Raw genomic sequence first — 14,624 nt, 5'->3', positions numbered from 1 at the left:
TGCGTTAGGCCTGGCGAGCCAGTACGTAAAAATCTACTGCCAATCATTAGCGGACCGGAGTTCCGCTGTGGTGACCCCTAACCGGGAAAAGCCAAAAGAAACAAACAAAACTGACTGCTGCATGATCACACACTGGGTTGGGGGTTTTCATTTTAATTCTTTCTCAACTCCCCTCCCACCAGCCCCCATCCTAAAGGCTTTTTGAAAGATAGTGTGTGTATGGACTTGTCTTTATTGTATGCATATCTCCAGAGATGCCTTCTCTATAGTAATTTTCATCTATCTTTTTCTGTCTATTGTAGCAGCAAACAAGATCTGAGGTAACTGGGGTTGGTGCATTGTGATTAAGGGAGAAGCTCGAGAGGTTTCAGTTGCCACGAGCTTTAACAATGGCCGAGTCGGATCTGAGGGATCAGATCCGAACCAATCAGTTGAGGAAGGATGAAAATGGACAACACGGAATGTTATGGTGAGTACATAACTTTTTTTTTCTCCTAGTCATGTTTTTTCTTGGCTCAGTCTCTATATCTGTTTGTATGGACACACTGAAGGGCTTGACATCCAGTCCTACCTTTCAGCAGCTCAGCTCGAGCTCCCTAATGGTTGGGCATATAGAAGGTGAAAGCTGGCCGACTGTGTTACCCTTGGCAGGGTATAATCCATATAGCTTAGGCTACTGCAGCAGTAATCATTCGAACATCTGTTATGGTAAGTTTACTTACACAATTGTATTTTCTATAAGCACCAGACATATATAAGGCTTTTCTTGTTTAAATGGAGGAGAAAAAAAGTTGAACAAAGTTGAGCAATAAGTGCTAAATGTTCAGTTTATTATAATCATTGTAGAAATACATTCCAGATGGTGATACTGAAAGCAGTTCTTTCTTCTCTTGCACTGCTGAAAAAGGACGAAGTATAGGGTGCGCAGAATTCAACTTGCGATTTCAATTAAAGATAAGATCGGTTCATTGAGAAATTCATAGCAAAATTGATAAAGAACAGCATGTGCAGTTTCTTACTACAGTGCAGTTAAGATGGTAAAGCAAACTCAGATAATTCAAAATCTTTTGACATCTCTCGAAATGATCTGTGCATTTTGTGATAGACTACAGTTTTAAGCTCCACTTATCTTTCTGAGGCAGTAGAGGATTTTTTCTTAGTTGATTTGCTGTTCAAAGGATCACATATCTAGTGATCAGATGTATTAAACATTCCATGCAGTCTTCAGTTTACTTGCTTATTGTGGTACATATGTTTATAAAATCCCTGTTTATCATGACAGAGAGAGAAGTGGTAACTGAATGTGCAGCAGTACTCCGGTCTTTTAACTATGTAGTCAAGCCAGCAAGCCAGGTTTCAAATGTAGCATTTTCATCCTTTTTCAGTGTTCGTGTAAGTTAACTGGAGAGTTATGACTTATGAAACATTCAGTTTAATATGATGTCTCTGTGCATTTTCCTTGGATAGATAAAAATATGGAAAAAAAGTTATATGGTAGAAAGACCATGGCAAAATGAAGGCCTTTGTTTCTGTAAGCTTTGATTCCTGTTGTTGAGTTAGATGGCTTGGAGCTGTGATATTTATTTCATAAAAGTGAGTGCTTATGTGTACAGCTGTGATTATCAGGCACTAGTATAAAATGCCTGTCTAGTACTCTCTTAATGTGGGTATGTGCTTTGTTGATTTTGCCAGACCAAACAATATCCTAGGGCTTCTGTTTTTTTTCCATAATACATGAAAGTGCTTGTACAGTTTATTCTTTGGTTTGTCCTAGTCCATTTGTGTGGTGTACATTTGAAGTTAACTACATCGTTAAAAAAAATTGCTTTTAACTTTACCCATTTATGTTGCATTTCAAGTTGGCTAATGGAGTTCGATAGGTATACATAGAGGTGAACAGACTCAGTTTGCCAATTGACTTTAGCAGCAGACTAAAAGTCGTCACTCTAAACGATTTGCTGGAGCATTCTCCACCCTATGAACTTTTTAGTCCATTTGTTTCCTAATGGTGAGAATCTGGTGATAGACAACAGGCCAGCTAATTGGTCTCTTGAGACAGCCTACCCACCTTTTCCCTTGCAGTGGCTCACCAACCTCCATTTCCACGCTATTTGCCTAGACTCTGTCGTACAATTTGCATGCATGTACGCACATAGCGCTTGTTCAGTGTTATGCTGCAAGGGTGCATTTTCTAGTGCATCTACTAGGTGTGTGTTGTGATCCAGTGCCACCTCTCTCCTCCTGGGATGGACAGGTGGGCAGTGGCCATCTGAGCCTATCTTCCCCACCTCCTAGAGATGCCTGAGCCACTAGTTGAATTTGGGTCACTTGCGACCTAATCAGGGCTTTACCACCCTATGCCAAGGAACTGGTGCATAACTTGTTTGTTCTGGGAATTAACCAACACTGATCACTTAAAGCTTCATGTATGGCATTTAGTCAGGGACATATTTTTGAAGATCGTGCATCTAACCATTGGTGTTAGACTTGAAAATGTTTTGAATTAAGAAAAAATGTAGAAGGTACTGCATGACCTGCCTTATTTATTGCCCACACTGTTGTGCTGTTCTTGGATTTGTAGTAAGTTATTCTTGCTTGGCATAAAAGTGATAGGCTTATTGATGGCAGCAGTGTCTTCTGCACTGACATCAAAGAGGTTGCTAATTGGTCACTAACTTCAGAATTTAAGATGGTGTCTGTGACAGCCAAGTCTGTCATCAGGCATGGTGAAAATATTGGTTGCCCTGAGCTGCATCTACTTTTGTTGAGATGCTGGTCTATGGGAGTGCTTGGACCTTGCTTAAAAGCACTGTGTCCTGCATAGTGCCACCTATCAGTGATGCTGTTCATGCACATTTAACACAAAAATGCTTTCTAATTTGCTCACTTCTCTATATTTAATGCACTACATTATCCCTGTCTCCAGTGTGTTTTTGTTAGCAGGATATCCCTCTTTTCCCTTTTACCCTTGATCAGAGCCAGCTGCTGAATTTTATGTCTTATAAACAGACTTTACATTTTTGGATGAATGAAGTGCAGACTATATGGCAGGCAGAGTAGTTAACTCGTACAACTCTAATTAAATAGATGTCTCTGTCAAATAAAATGCATTCTGCCTGTTTTAGTAAAATGTACAGCTGCAGTCTGTTGCATTTACTTGCCTTTTTAGTTTCTTTTTATTGGTTATACAGTATAAAAAGTAAGAAACTCATGACTTATCATTGAGCTCATAAGTTGCAATTTCCAGTGCACTTTTCATTTTTTCTCCCTGCATGGTATCTTATTTATGCAACAGTGGGACTTTTTGTCTTATGATAAAGCATTATTGTAAAAGCGGAGTTAAGATGACTAAGATACTCTTGTGTTCATTTATCCTGAATGTGCTGCTCCACCTCAAAAAATGACTTGGTACATAGAAGTACAGTAGAGTGTTTGCAAATGTAATGAATGCAGTCTTCCCACTATAATGAGTTTTTGTAGAATAAACGTGCACATTCCAGTTTAGTCGCATGAAAATTGTCCTTTTGCCCTAGTAGCCAACGTTCTTTTTAAAGAAGTTACCCATTTAGTTAAACTTGACTTTTGTGAGTCCATTTTTTACATTTTTTGCAATTATTTTCTGCAGGTACACTATGAAACTAAAGAACTACATGGCACCTGATGCAACAGTTGCAGACAAGAGGCTTGCAGTACTTTGGTAAGTTTCATCTGTATAGACGTTCTCTGTGGTGTGCAAAAATACAATCTAATGTCCTGCTTTTCAGCATTGTATTTGTCCTGAATACTGAAAACTAAGTTGTACACTTTTATCCTTTACAGCCACTTGTGAGTAATCACCACGTCAGTATTTTTTTTTAGAATAATTCAGTAATTTTGGCCATCAGTTTGCTTGCATTCTTAAAACTTGTAAAAGAAGTTTGCCTTGTTGCTTTAGTCTGACTTTTTTATGATGTAAAGTAAATTCACAGCTTTGCTGTCTGCATTCTGGTAATATTTTGTAGAATACTAGATTTGCATTTAGGCCCACAGCACATGAATAATTGCTAGTTGCCACTAGATTGTCAGTTTTGCTGTTTGGATGACCAAAATTTGTCATGCTGTTGCTGTTAAATTATGACAGATGAATACTAAGGTATATTACTTGCACAGTCATTTCAGGATTGGAGATGCATAAACACTATTAAGAAGTAAGGGCGGTTAGTCGGGACCCCCTTTTTCTGTTTGGCTTTCAGATCATTGGGTTAGTTAAGTTTGTAGAGCTATTTCCTAACTGTATGGGGTGGTGTTGGCTTTTTTCCCATTCATGCCTCATTGCCTGCCTTTCACTTTGTGGTTCTGCAGGTTATGGAAAAATGCCTGGATGAAGGGGCATACCCGTCCTACTTCATTACTTTCCTGTCATTTTTAGAGAGCAGAGCTTGGCTTCTGAATTTTTCGTTCTTTTGTAGCACATTTTTGTACAAACAAAAGTTCTGCCTGAACTGTTTTGATTTTACAAAACACAAAATAATGCAAACTTGCTCAAAGGAGCATGTACACATAAAACAAAAAAGAAAAAAAGTATCAAAACGCTGAGTAATCCACAGGAAGGAGAACAAAAGAACTGTTTATTCACAGACTAAGTGCTTTCACCCTATGTCCATAGGGCATCATCTGCTCTATGGATATAGGGTGAAAGTGCTTAGTCTGTGAATAAACAGTTCTTTTGTTCTCCTTCCTACCAGTTTGTGGATTACTCAGCGTTTTGACACTTTTTTTCTTTTCTGTTTTGATTTTAATCAGTTACGACAGTGTATTTTTCGGAATTTCACATACTGATTATTTCATGAGCTCAGTCCTGAGTTAGTTTAGATTTTCCGAAGCCTAATTATGGAGGCATGACTATGTTCCAGGATGTCTGGGTTTAAGTAGTGAGCTTAGTGTTTGAAGAAGCTGATCTATGGGTGAGAATAACTGCCTTAAACCCTGGCTTGCCCCTCCCAAGAAGTGATGATTTTTCTGCCTAGCTGTAGCCCCCAACAAAGACCAGGTATTTTTGGTCAGCAAGACTGCAAGCACGAAAATGTGGGAAGATGTGCTTTGCTGGAAGGTGCATTTGAGATAACATATTTTATTTGAATTGCATTGATCTAATTGCATGCTGTGCACAGAGGGTGGATTTATGGGTAGACTAGAAGGCATACTTGCTTCCCCTCTCTAAAGGATGGCACCATGCCAGGATGCCTGTGCCTCATTTCCACCTTGCTCATAAAATTGAGGAGAGGCATTCAGTTATGGCTCTGCATCAACTCTGTGGTGTAGATCTCAACCAAAAGCAGAATTAAAAAGGAAAAAAAAGCTAGTAGTGATAGAAATCCCATTATTCCAAAAGTGCAGGGGCAGCCAAATGACATTTCAAACTCAACATGAAGTGCACGTTTTAGACACTGCCATGAGATGAAAAGAAACTTTTATGACACTTTATTGTACAAAAAGGCCTAAAGCACTAAATGAACACACCTCTGGAAAGTTAAGTGGTGTATACATATTTAAATGTTAGCAACTAATCTCCTGGATGCCGAGAGACATGCGATACACATTAGTTCTATAGATTTCGGGTTTCAGTATAGACCTCAAGAAAAGTCTTACAATGGTTAGACAATGTTTGTCATTTAGCTGCTGCTTGATGTGAGGATGGAAGAAATATTTCACAGAAGTGGAGAAGTGTATCTGTTTAACTGAAGCAGCATATCTTCGTTTAAGAGCTTAAGTGTTTGGAGGTACAGAAATGTAATTATTCGTGGTCCCAGTGCAGGAATTCTTTTGCTGCAAGGAAATTTAATGGAAAGATGGTAGCTTTGGGTCTAGAAATTGTTTATTCTTCATTGACACTAGGTTAACTGAGAAGCCAGAAAACTTGCAGCGTGCCATATTCTTAGATGTCATTGGAAAATGAGCCTTAAAGGATTTAACTCTTGAGTATTTATGAAGGGTGGTAAGAACTTTTAAGTGTCTACTTAAAGATGTATATGGCTATGGCTATTTTGGACCTTAATAGCTTCTAAAGTACTGTTCTTATGTCCTTTACTTTTCTGAAGAGGAATAAGGAAAGAAGCACTTGGAGAAGCATTCAGGAATTGCTGTGAGCATAGGAAGAAGATGCTGTTCATTTACTATTTTTTCTTTATAATTTTAGAAGGTACACGAGAGACTATAGATGCATAAGTTGTTGATAAGAGGAAGAATAAAGCAGAGGAAGGTGAATTTGATGAGTTGCATGATGCTGTAATAAAATAATTAGCCAGCACTGGTGGTATATTGGGATAAAATTCTGAGTATGGTATAGCAGCTCAAGTTCTTGATGTATGTAGAGCAAAACAACTTCTGTAAAGCCTAAGAAAATCTGTCTGATTTATTATGTAAGACATGGTTAAATGAATTTATTCCCAATGGTCATGCATTAGCCATAGTCCCTCAAAGGAGTGGCAGAACTGGTGTTGCATATCTTGGAGTAGGCTTTCAGCACAGCAGTCCTCTAACTGGTGGTAGCTTTTATTAGTGAGTGCACAGGAACATGATCTCAGAGTAAAGGTATTGAATCCCTGTGCGCAAGTAGCTTGTCCTACTTGTCTAGTGGGTTTGGTTAAGTCATAAAAATGCCCTCTTTGTGGGGTGCTTGTAAGGGCACAAGCAACCAGATGTCTGCCAGTAAGATGATCCCTCCAGACAGCTCCCACCCCATACTGTAATGGGGTCATTCCTTAATTCTGGAGAACAAAAAGGTGGGATCACATTGGGAAAGGCTTGATAATTGGCGGCTGTGGGGCATAAAGCTCCTAGAAAAAAGAGAATATATAGAGAGAAATTTAAAAGAGAGAAAGGAACATAAGGTATGATTTTGGTGGTTGTGCTTGGGGGCAGTAATAATGTGGTGAAGATGACTGAGGAAAATTTCTTATAATGAAAATAACACTGTTATTTCTTAAGTAAAATGTGAGATTTTAAATTGGTACTTTGTGATATTGTTTCTGCTTTGAGGTCTAATCAAAGGTTACTTAAAGTGGCTAGGCTTTTCACTTAATGTTATAAGAAAATTATGTTTGTGCAATTCTGTTACTTCATTCTTTATTTGGGAGGAAATTTGTGGAATGTCAAAGATGTTGGTGATGAAGATGGACAGCACAGTGGTGCAGCGGTAGTGTTGTCACCTCACAGCAAGAGGTTCTCCGGTTTGATTCTTGGCCAGGGTGCCTTCTGTGCGGAGTCTGCATGTCCTCCCTGCATTTCTGTGGGTTTCCTCTGGGTTTTCCAGTTTCCTCCCACATTACAAAGACCTACATCTGGACTGTTTCTCCCTGGGCCTCCGCTGAAAATTGGCTTTGTTCCAAGTCAGACTTTCCCGGTTAATAAATAAGTAAATAAAAAAAAATAAATGTTTTGTCAGGTTAAGATGCATCTAAGTTTCCAGGGAATGTAGTAGTTTAACTCTAATCTTAAGCTAGTTAGAACCTTTTTTTTATTAAAGCAGAGAAGGAACCTATTATTGAGCATAAGTCAAAACACAAGCTGACATGTCTTGTTTGTAATGCTACAAGTTTTAATAATACATTTCTAAAACCCAAAGCTGGAGCTATGTGTGATAATTATGATGACATTTTTATCACACACAGTGACTTGGTTTAAAATTTTTGAGTCTGTTAGCATTGCAGGGATTTAAGGACAGAATGATTGACTTCAACAGTTGGCTAAGCTTCTGGTGTCATTCTAAGGGGATCCAGTATCTGTCTGCCTGGGATGACATAATCGACAAACCACAATGCTTTGCCAGAGATGGCCTGCACCTGTCGCCCTTGGGATTCCGTATACTGGCTAAGGCTCTTGCCACCCCTATAGTGCCTTTTTAGGCAAGATTCAAATGACAAATTCATCACTGTAACAGGTACAAGCAAGCAAAGTCTGAGGGTAATGCTACTTGATACTAGAAGTCTAAACCTCAAAATGCACTTACTCGAAGCACTCCACAGTGACTTGGTTTAAAATTTTTGAGTCTGTTAGCATTGCAGGGATTTAAGGACAAAATGATTGACTTCAACAGTTGGCTAAGCTTCTGGTGTCATTCTAAGGGGATCCAGTATCTGTCTGCCTGGGATGACATAATCGACAAACCACAGTGCTTTGCCAGAGATGGCCTGCACCTGTCGCCCTTGGGATTCCGTATACTGGCTAAGGCTCTTGCCACCCCTATAGTGCCTTTTTTAGGCAAGATTCAAATGACAAATTCATCACTGTAACAGGTACAAGCAAGCAAAGTCTGAGGGTAATGCTACTTGATACTAGAAGTCTAAACCTCAAAATGCACTCACTCGAAGCACTCCTTAAAATGGAGAACATCGACATCTGTGCAGTGATAGAGACCTGGTTCAAGGCTCCAGAGAGCACCCCTGCATTACCAGGCTATAATTCATACCACACCTTTTGGCAACCTAACCTGGACCGAAGCACTAAAGGCAGTGGCGTGTCCATATTCATTAAGCATATCCACATCTCCAGGCTAGTTGCTCAGCATAATGCATCCGAGATTATCCAAGTGCAACTAACTCTGGGCAAGACCACAAACCAAATTTTAGCTTGCTACAGATCCCCCACCATGCCCCAGGATTTCCGCTCCTCATTTCTTAATGCACTGGAAAATATAAGGGTACAACCTAACACCCTAATAATGGGCTATTTCAACTACACCACCATTAACTGGGAAAACTACTCATGTACCAACTGTTGCGCACAAGATTTTCTGGAATTCATAAATTCCATCACCTTGGATCAACTTACCCACACCTCCACCAGGGGCAGCAACATCCTATACCTGGTCATTACCAACATGGGCAACCGGTGTTCCACACAAGAGGTCAATTCCTGGTTGGTCAGATCCGACCACAAGTAAATCACCCTAGACATCCACATCCCACCCCCACCCCCTATTAGGGAGACAACCTAAAAGAATTTCTCCAAAGCCAACTTCACACTTCGTAAGACAGAAGTGGCAAACTTCACGACACCCATGCTGACAGACAATAGAGGTACAACTGCTGAATCCTATACAGTTGCACTTTATAAGCACTTACATGAGTGCATGGATCGTGCAATCCCTAACAGAACCAAGATGCTATCCTCCAAAAAAAGGAAGCTAATCTGGTGGTCCCCTGCCATAAGCAAACTCTACAACAGAAGAAAGAAACTATTGCAAAGAGAGTAAAATCCCATGATTGGAGGAACTCAGTGGTCAGCCTCAGTTAAGGTTACCATACATCCGAGTTTCCCTGGACACGTCTTCTTTTTTTAGGCTCCTGTCCGGGTGGTTTTTGAAAATTCCGCGATTTGTCCGGGTTTTTGCAGAATTCTCAAAAAGCAGCCATCCCTATTTCGAGTTTTTTCTCCGCTTTGTTTTTTTTTTTTTTTTCTGATTGGCTCATACAAACAATAAAGAAACTGAGCTCTATTCAATGCAGAACTGCTTGATGTTCCGCATTGAACAGAAGAGGGTCTGCTGTGTGCGTTTTTGATTGGCTCATATACCGGTATACGAGCCAATCAAAAAGCGGAGCTCTGTTCAATGCGGAACAGCTTGATGTTCCATATTGAACAGAAGAGGGTCCGCTGTGCACGTTTTTGATTGGCTCGTATACCGGTATATGAGCCAATCAAAAAGCAGAGCTCTGTTCAGTGCGGAACTGCTTGATGTTCCGCATTGAACAGAAGAGGGTCCCACTGTTTGAGGTTTTGATTGGCTCGTTTACCAGCATACGGGCCAATCAAAAATCCCCAAACACAGACTTTTTTTTTTGGCTCTTCAACTAAGAGTAGAAAGAGGACGAAAAAATATGTTCTGCTACCAGCACATATTATTTCTTCCTCTTGGTTGAAGAGCAAAAAAAAGGGGGGGGGTCTTTAGTTTTAGTCCTACAAGAGTAAAGACCTTTTTGCTCTTCAACCTAAGAGGATGAAATAGTATGTGCTGGTATAAGCACATTTTTTTGGCCTCTTTTATATACAAAGAATTATGGTAACCCTAGCCTCAGTAAGAAGCTGAGATCCCTCATAAAATCCTCCAAAGCTAGTTACGAAAACAAAATTGCCACTGATTCTAAAGACAACCACAAAACATTCTATAGCTATGTCAAGAATCTCAATGGCAACACTCAGATCTGCTCTGAGTTACAGCACAATGGCACTAAATATACAGAACCAACTGATATTGCCAACATCCTGGCAGATAGGTTCATTGCTAACTTGACCCCACTCTCATCCCCTAAAGGTCCCATCTCTATACCGGAAGAATGCAAAGTTCCTGTAAACACAACTGCACAGGTAAAAAAACACTCTCCAAAGCCAAGAACAAAGCATCCATGGGACCTGACAACATCCCAGGCTGCGTTTTACATGAACTACAGAACGAACTGGCACCCCACCTAAGTACCATGCTCAATCGTAGCCTCACCTCAGGCTTTGTGCCCACTGAATGGTGCACAGCAACGGTTATCCCATTCCACAAAGGGGGAGCCACCATGGACCCTGGGAACTACCGCCCCATTAGCCTGACGAGCCTGGTCTGCAAGGCTGTGGAGCGTATCATCATGGAAGTTATAAACAATGACATTGGTAAGCTCCTTCTACGTGGCACATCTCATCACAAAAGGTTTCTCATCCAGGAAGAAAGAGGTCATTGTTCCCCTCTACTCCTCACACATTAGACCCATTATAGAGTACAACGGCCCTTTTGGCATGTACCTCACAAGACATCTACAGCAACTGGAAAGACCACAGAAATACCTCATAAAGAGGATTACCAGCCTCAAACAGATGCCCTATGCAGACAGTCTCAAATAACTCCAGCTTTACTCTGTCACATATCGCCTACTCAGAGGCGATCTCTGCCTAACATACAAAGCTATGTCAAACCCAGAGCTGTTGGACATGCTCCACTTAAAGAAATCCCAATCCCTCTGAGCTACACGTTCTAGGGACCTAAACCTTGTCACCACAATAAACAGAACTTACTGGAGGGCTAGATTCCTGCCCCAGAGACTTCCCATACTCTGGAACAAACTACCTATCTATATCAAACAAAGCTCCTCATTAGCACTCTTCAGGAAAAAATCTTGATTGGATGGGAGATGGGAAATTCACCCCGGGGATCACTTTTGTGGCTCTGCTTGACAGGGGCACAGAAAAATAATTTTTTTGGGTGGCAAAAGCCAGGGTACCATTTGGCTAGGCTTATATAGGCCCTAGGGCCAATAGCCTAGTACCTACCTATGGACCTAAGTGTGCATAAGAAAGGAGGTAGTGTCTGTTTATCTAAATAACCATATACATTCGTCTACTGTTTTTATTGGCAGTGACATTGAAATTATTGGTGTGAATATTGGGGTTGGTAAATTAATAACAAAGTGACGTTTTTTACATACCTCTTAACAAACCTATTTTAATTTGGATTGAAAAAGCCCTAAAAGGAACAGAATATCCTCCAGGACAAGTAGGAGCATGTGCATCCAGAAGGCAAAATAAAGAAGGGAGAAGGGCCTCTCAGCCAGAAGGGCAGCCATAACACAGGGCAGAGAGTCAGGACAGAGGGAAAAGGAGGGAGAGACTGAATACTGCACCATTGAAGAGAAGGGCATCTACTGTTATGGTAAGATTTTACACAACTGTATTGTGTCCTTCCATATCACTGTCACAGTATTCACCTAAGGGGTGAGTACAGGCTCAAGAGGATGCCTCTGAGGAGGAAGGCAGTGAATGCTCCATAAACCCATGAAGGATAGCTCTGGCAAAGCTTGTCCTGCCACTGGAAACAACATCCAACTTGTAATGTTTAGTGAAGGCATGAGGGGAGGACTAAGTAACAGCCTCAAGAATAGAATTGGTATCCAGACTTCTGAAAAAAGGTACCAGAGGAGGCAACTGCCCTAGTAGAATGTGCCCTTACAAAAGAAAAATACATTTGCCATGAAAAAAAGAAAAGGAAATTGCCTTAGAAATCCAGGAGGAGATGGTTTGCTTACAAAAAGCCAAACCCAAAGTCCTGGGATGAAAAGAAACAAAAAATTGCTGAGATTTCTGAAAAACTTTTGTTTTATCTAAACAATATCTGCGCTGTTTATGCAAGTCCACGGCATGAAGTACCTTCTCACTGGCAGACTGTAAAGAAGGGAAAAAGGAAGGAAGATGAATAGACTGATCAAGGGACTGCTCATTGACCACCTTCGGCTTAAAAGAATTAGTTCAAGGTGACACCCTGTGACTATGAAAAATTAAATGAGGAGAACTGGCCACGAGGGCGTCAAGTTGATACCCTCCTGGTTGAAGAGCCAAAAGCAGAATAGTTTTCCAAGTACAATGTTGCAAGGAAGGTGAGGAAGCAGAAGTCCTGGATTATTTTTTCAAGGGCGGAATTGATTTCCTGGGAGGCCTGATATGATGGACACCTTTAAAGAATTGCTTGATCTCAAACCTAGAAGGGAGAAGTAAGATTCAAGGACAGACTGGCAGAAGTTGCTGACAGGTGAGCTTTCACTGAAGAATATGTCAGCTCAGCATAGAGCCAGTCATACAACTAAGAGCAAAACAAAGGAACATCCACTGATGGAGGATAATTGATGAGAGACTCACCAGACCGAAAATCTTTTTCATTTGGACATATATGATTTCATGGTAGTAGGTTTCCTGGTCTCCTGCAGAATCACAAGCATGTCCTCAGAAAGGATGGGCCCAAAAGAGATCAAACTCCGTCACCCTCACCCACAGTGTCATTTGAAGGGTGGACAAGTGAGATAGAATAAAAGGCCCTTTGTCTTGTTTGAGAAGATCGACCCTAGAAACCTATGAAAGGAAAGACAAACTATACCTGGTCATATGAGTGTGGTATTTAATGGCCCCTAATGATAGTGACACTAGTGTGAACTTTCTTGCTCAATCATTCCGTGGCCCAACTGTCCGTATCAGAGTTCCTTAAACTTTCCTAACTTTTTTCTAGTTGAGTGCTTTTTCTGTATATCTCTTTAGTGTGACACTGGTATGTGCTTTATTTTGTTATCATGGCTGAAAAGTCTAAAGATCCCTCCGGCTTAAAAAAAAAAAATGCCAGAAGTGCGGCCACAAGATTCCCGTCTGATTTTTGTGCATCTATTGTTTGGGTCCTGTGCACTTGCAGGAGGACTGTAGCGTTTGCCATGGTTTTAGTCAGAGCACTGGTAGAGAGGAAAAATAAGTAATTTTGAAAGGCTTGATGCCTTTGGAGTTGTTGTATCTGCTCATGAAAAGAGTAAGACAAATATTTCTTCTCCTTCCTCCTCCTCCATAGAGAAAACAGATTTCTCCATCTGTGCTGACACCTAAGAAACCAAGATCCTCTATTCCTAAAAACCTTTCAGAACTGAAGGGCTCAGAATCTAAATCTTCGGTACTGAGAACATCTCAGGTACTGACAACCTTTCCAGACTATGAAACATTGATGCTGAAACTCTCAACACAAGATAAACTACCTTCTGGCTCTTCCTCGGCACAGTCTACTTTGGCACCGAGTAATGATACAGTACAAAAAGAAATTTTGCACAGGACAACCTACTCCCCCTCTTGATCCCTTTGTAGGTGAACTGCCTGAAGTTTTCCTATGAGGGCCTAAATCGCCATCTGTAATGTCAGTCCATTCCACCAAAAGCCTTACAGAACTGGATGTGGAGAGACTGGTGAAATAAAATTCCATGGGTGAGAGGTTTAACAGGACTTGCTTCGGCCCCAACCTCTGCAGGTTTGGGTGCTGAACCACCTTTTTTACACCTATTACTACTCATCCTCTGACCTCCTCTGAGGTTTCAGAGTTTCCAGGTTGCATTGTTTCTGGATATTACCCTCACTTCAGAACCTTTGATTACCTGAGTTCTTCACGTTCTTTCAGATCTGGAGACTTCCTGGGTCTTTACCTGCCCTATCAGCTCTGAGGGGCAGGAGTCTATTCCAATTTTTTCAGAGCCAACCCTGTGCCTTGGAGTATCGGCATGGTTCAGCTTGCCTCTGACTTCTGCCTCTGAGGTGGTCTCGTAGGAGTGGGGAGTGACCATGGTTCCAAGGTAGTCTATCTCTGTTCTGGGCTCTCTTCCCTTTTTGAGGGGGGGACCGACCTTCAAGGTAATGGAGAGGGCTTTGTCTACTGCAGTCACTCAATCTGCTCCTTACTCCTTGGAGCCAATACCCTCCTGTTCCATTATTCGACATGTGTCTCCACTGGGACAGTGAGTACCGAATCAACAGAGGAACCTCAGGTACACCTTTTGTCATCTTCTGATACCTCACCAGACTATCCCATTGAGGCGGTTCCTCAGAAGAAGTGCAAGTGGAATCACTTAGATTCCCCTCAGGAATCAGTCATGGAAGACGCTGATTCTGTTGAAGGGGAAGGGTCCCAGAGGTCACCCCTGATGATGTCTCCTTTGGAGATGTCCTCAAAATTTTGAAATAGAAGGCTGACTGGAAGTCCTAAAACCCTTCCTCAGAAGAATTTGCAGGCTTTCAGTACTAACTTGCAGGCTTTCGGTACTCGCCCATCTACCTCTTGAGTGATTCCACCCTGCTGATGAGCTCATTCAGTT

At 41.2% G+C, this 14,624-nt stretch overlaps 1 protein-coding gene across 1 annotated transcript in view; it reads left to right on the top strand.

Annotated features, from left to right (window-relative positions):
* Positions 1 to 14,624, top strand: part of AFF4 (AF4/FMR2 family member 4) — a 2,373,445-nt gene that overhangs the window by 2,128,803 nt on the left and 230,018 nt on the right. The window contains exon 17 of the mRNA XM_044069901.1: positions 3,626 to 3,697. Within this exon, the coding sequence (XP_043925836.1) occupies positions 3,626 to 3,697 (72 nt within the window). The remainder of the gene's footprint in view (positions 1 to 3,625; positions 3,698 to 14,624) is intronic.

The sequence above is a fragment of the Protopterus annectens genome, chromosome 4.part0 (assembly GCF_019279795.1).
Source record: "Protopterus annectens isolate FY-2018-M chromosome 4.part0, PAN1.0, whole genome shotgun sequence".
NCBI classification, from domain to species: Eukaryota; Metazoa; Chordata; order Ceratodontiformes; family Protopteridae; genus Protopterus; species Protopterus annectens.
Note: the sequence above shows the minus strand (reverse complement) of the source record. Positions and strands in the feature narration are given on the sequence as shown.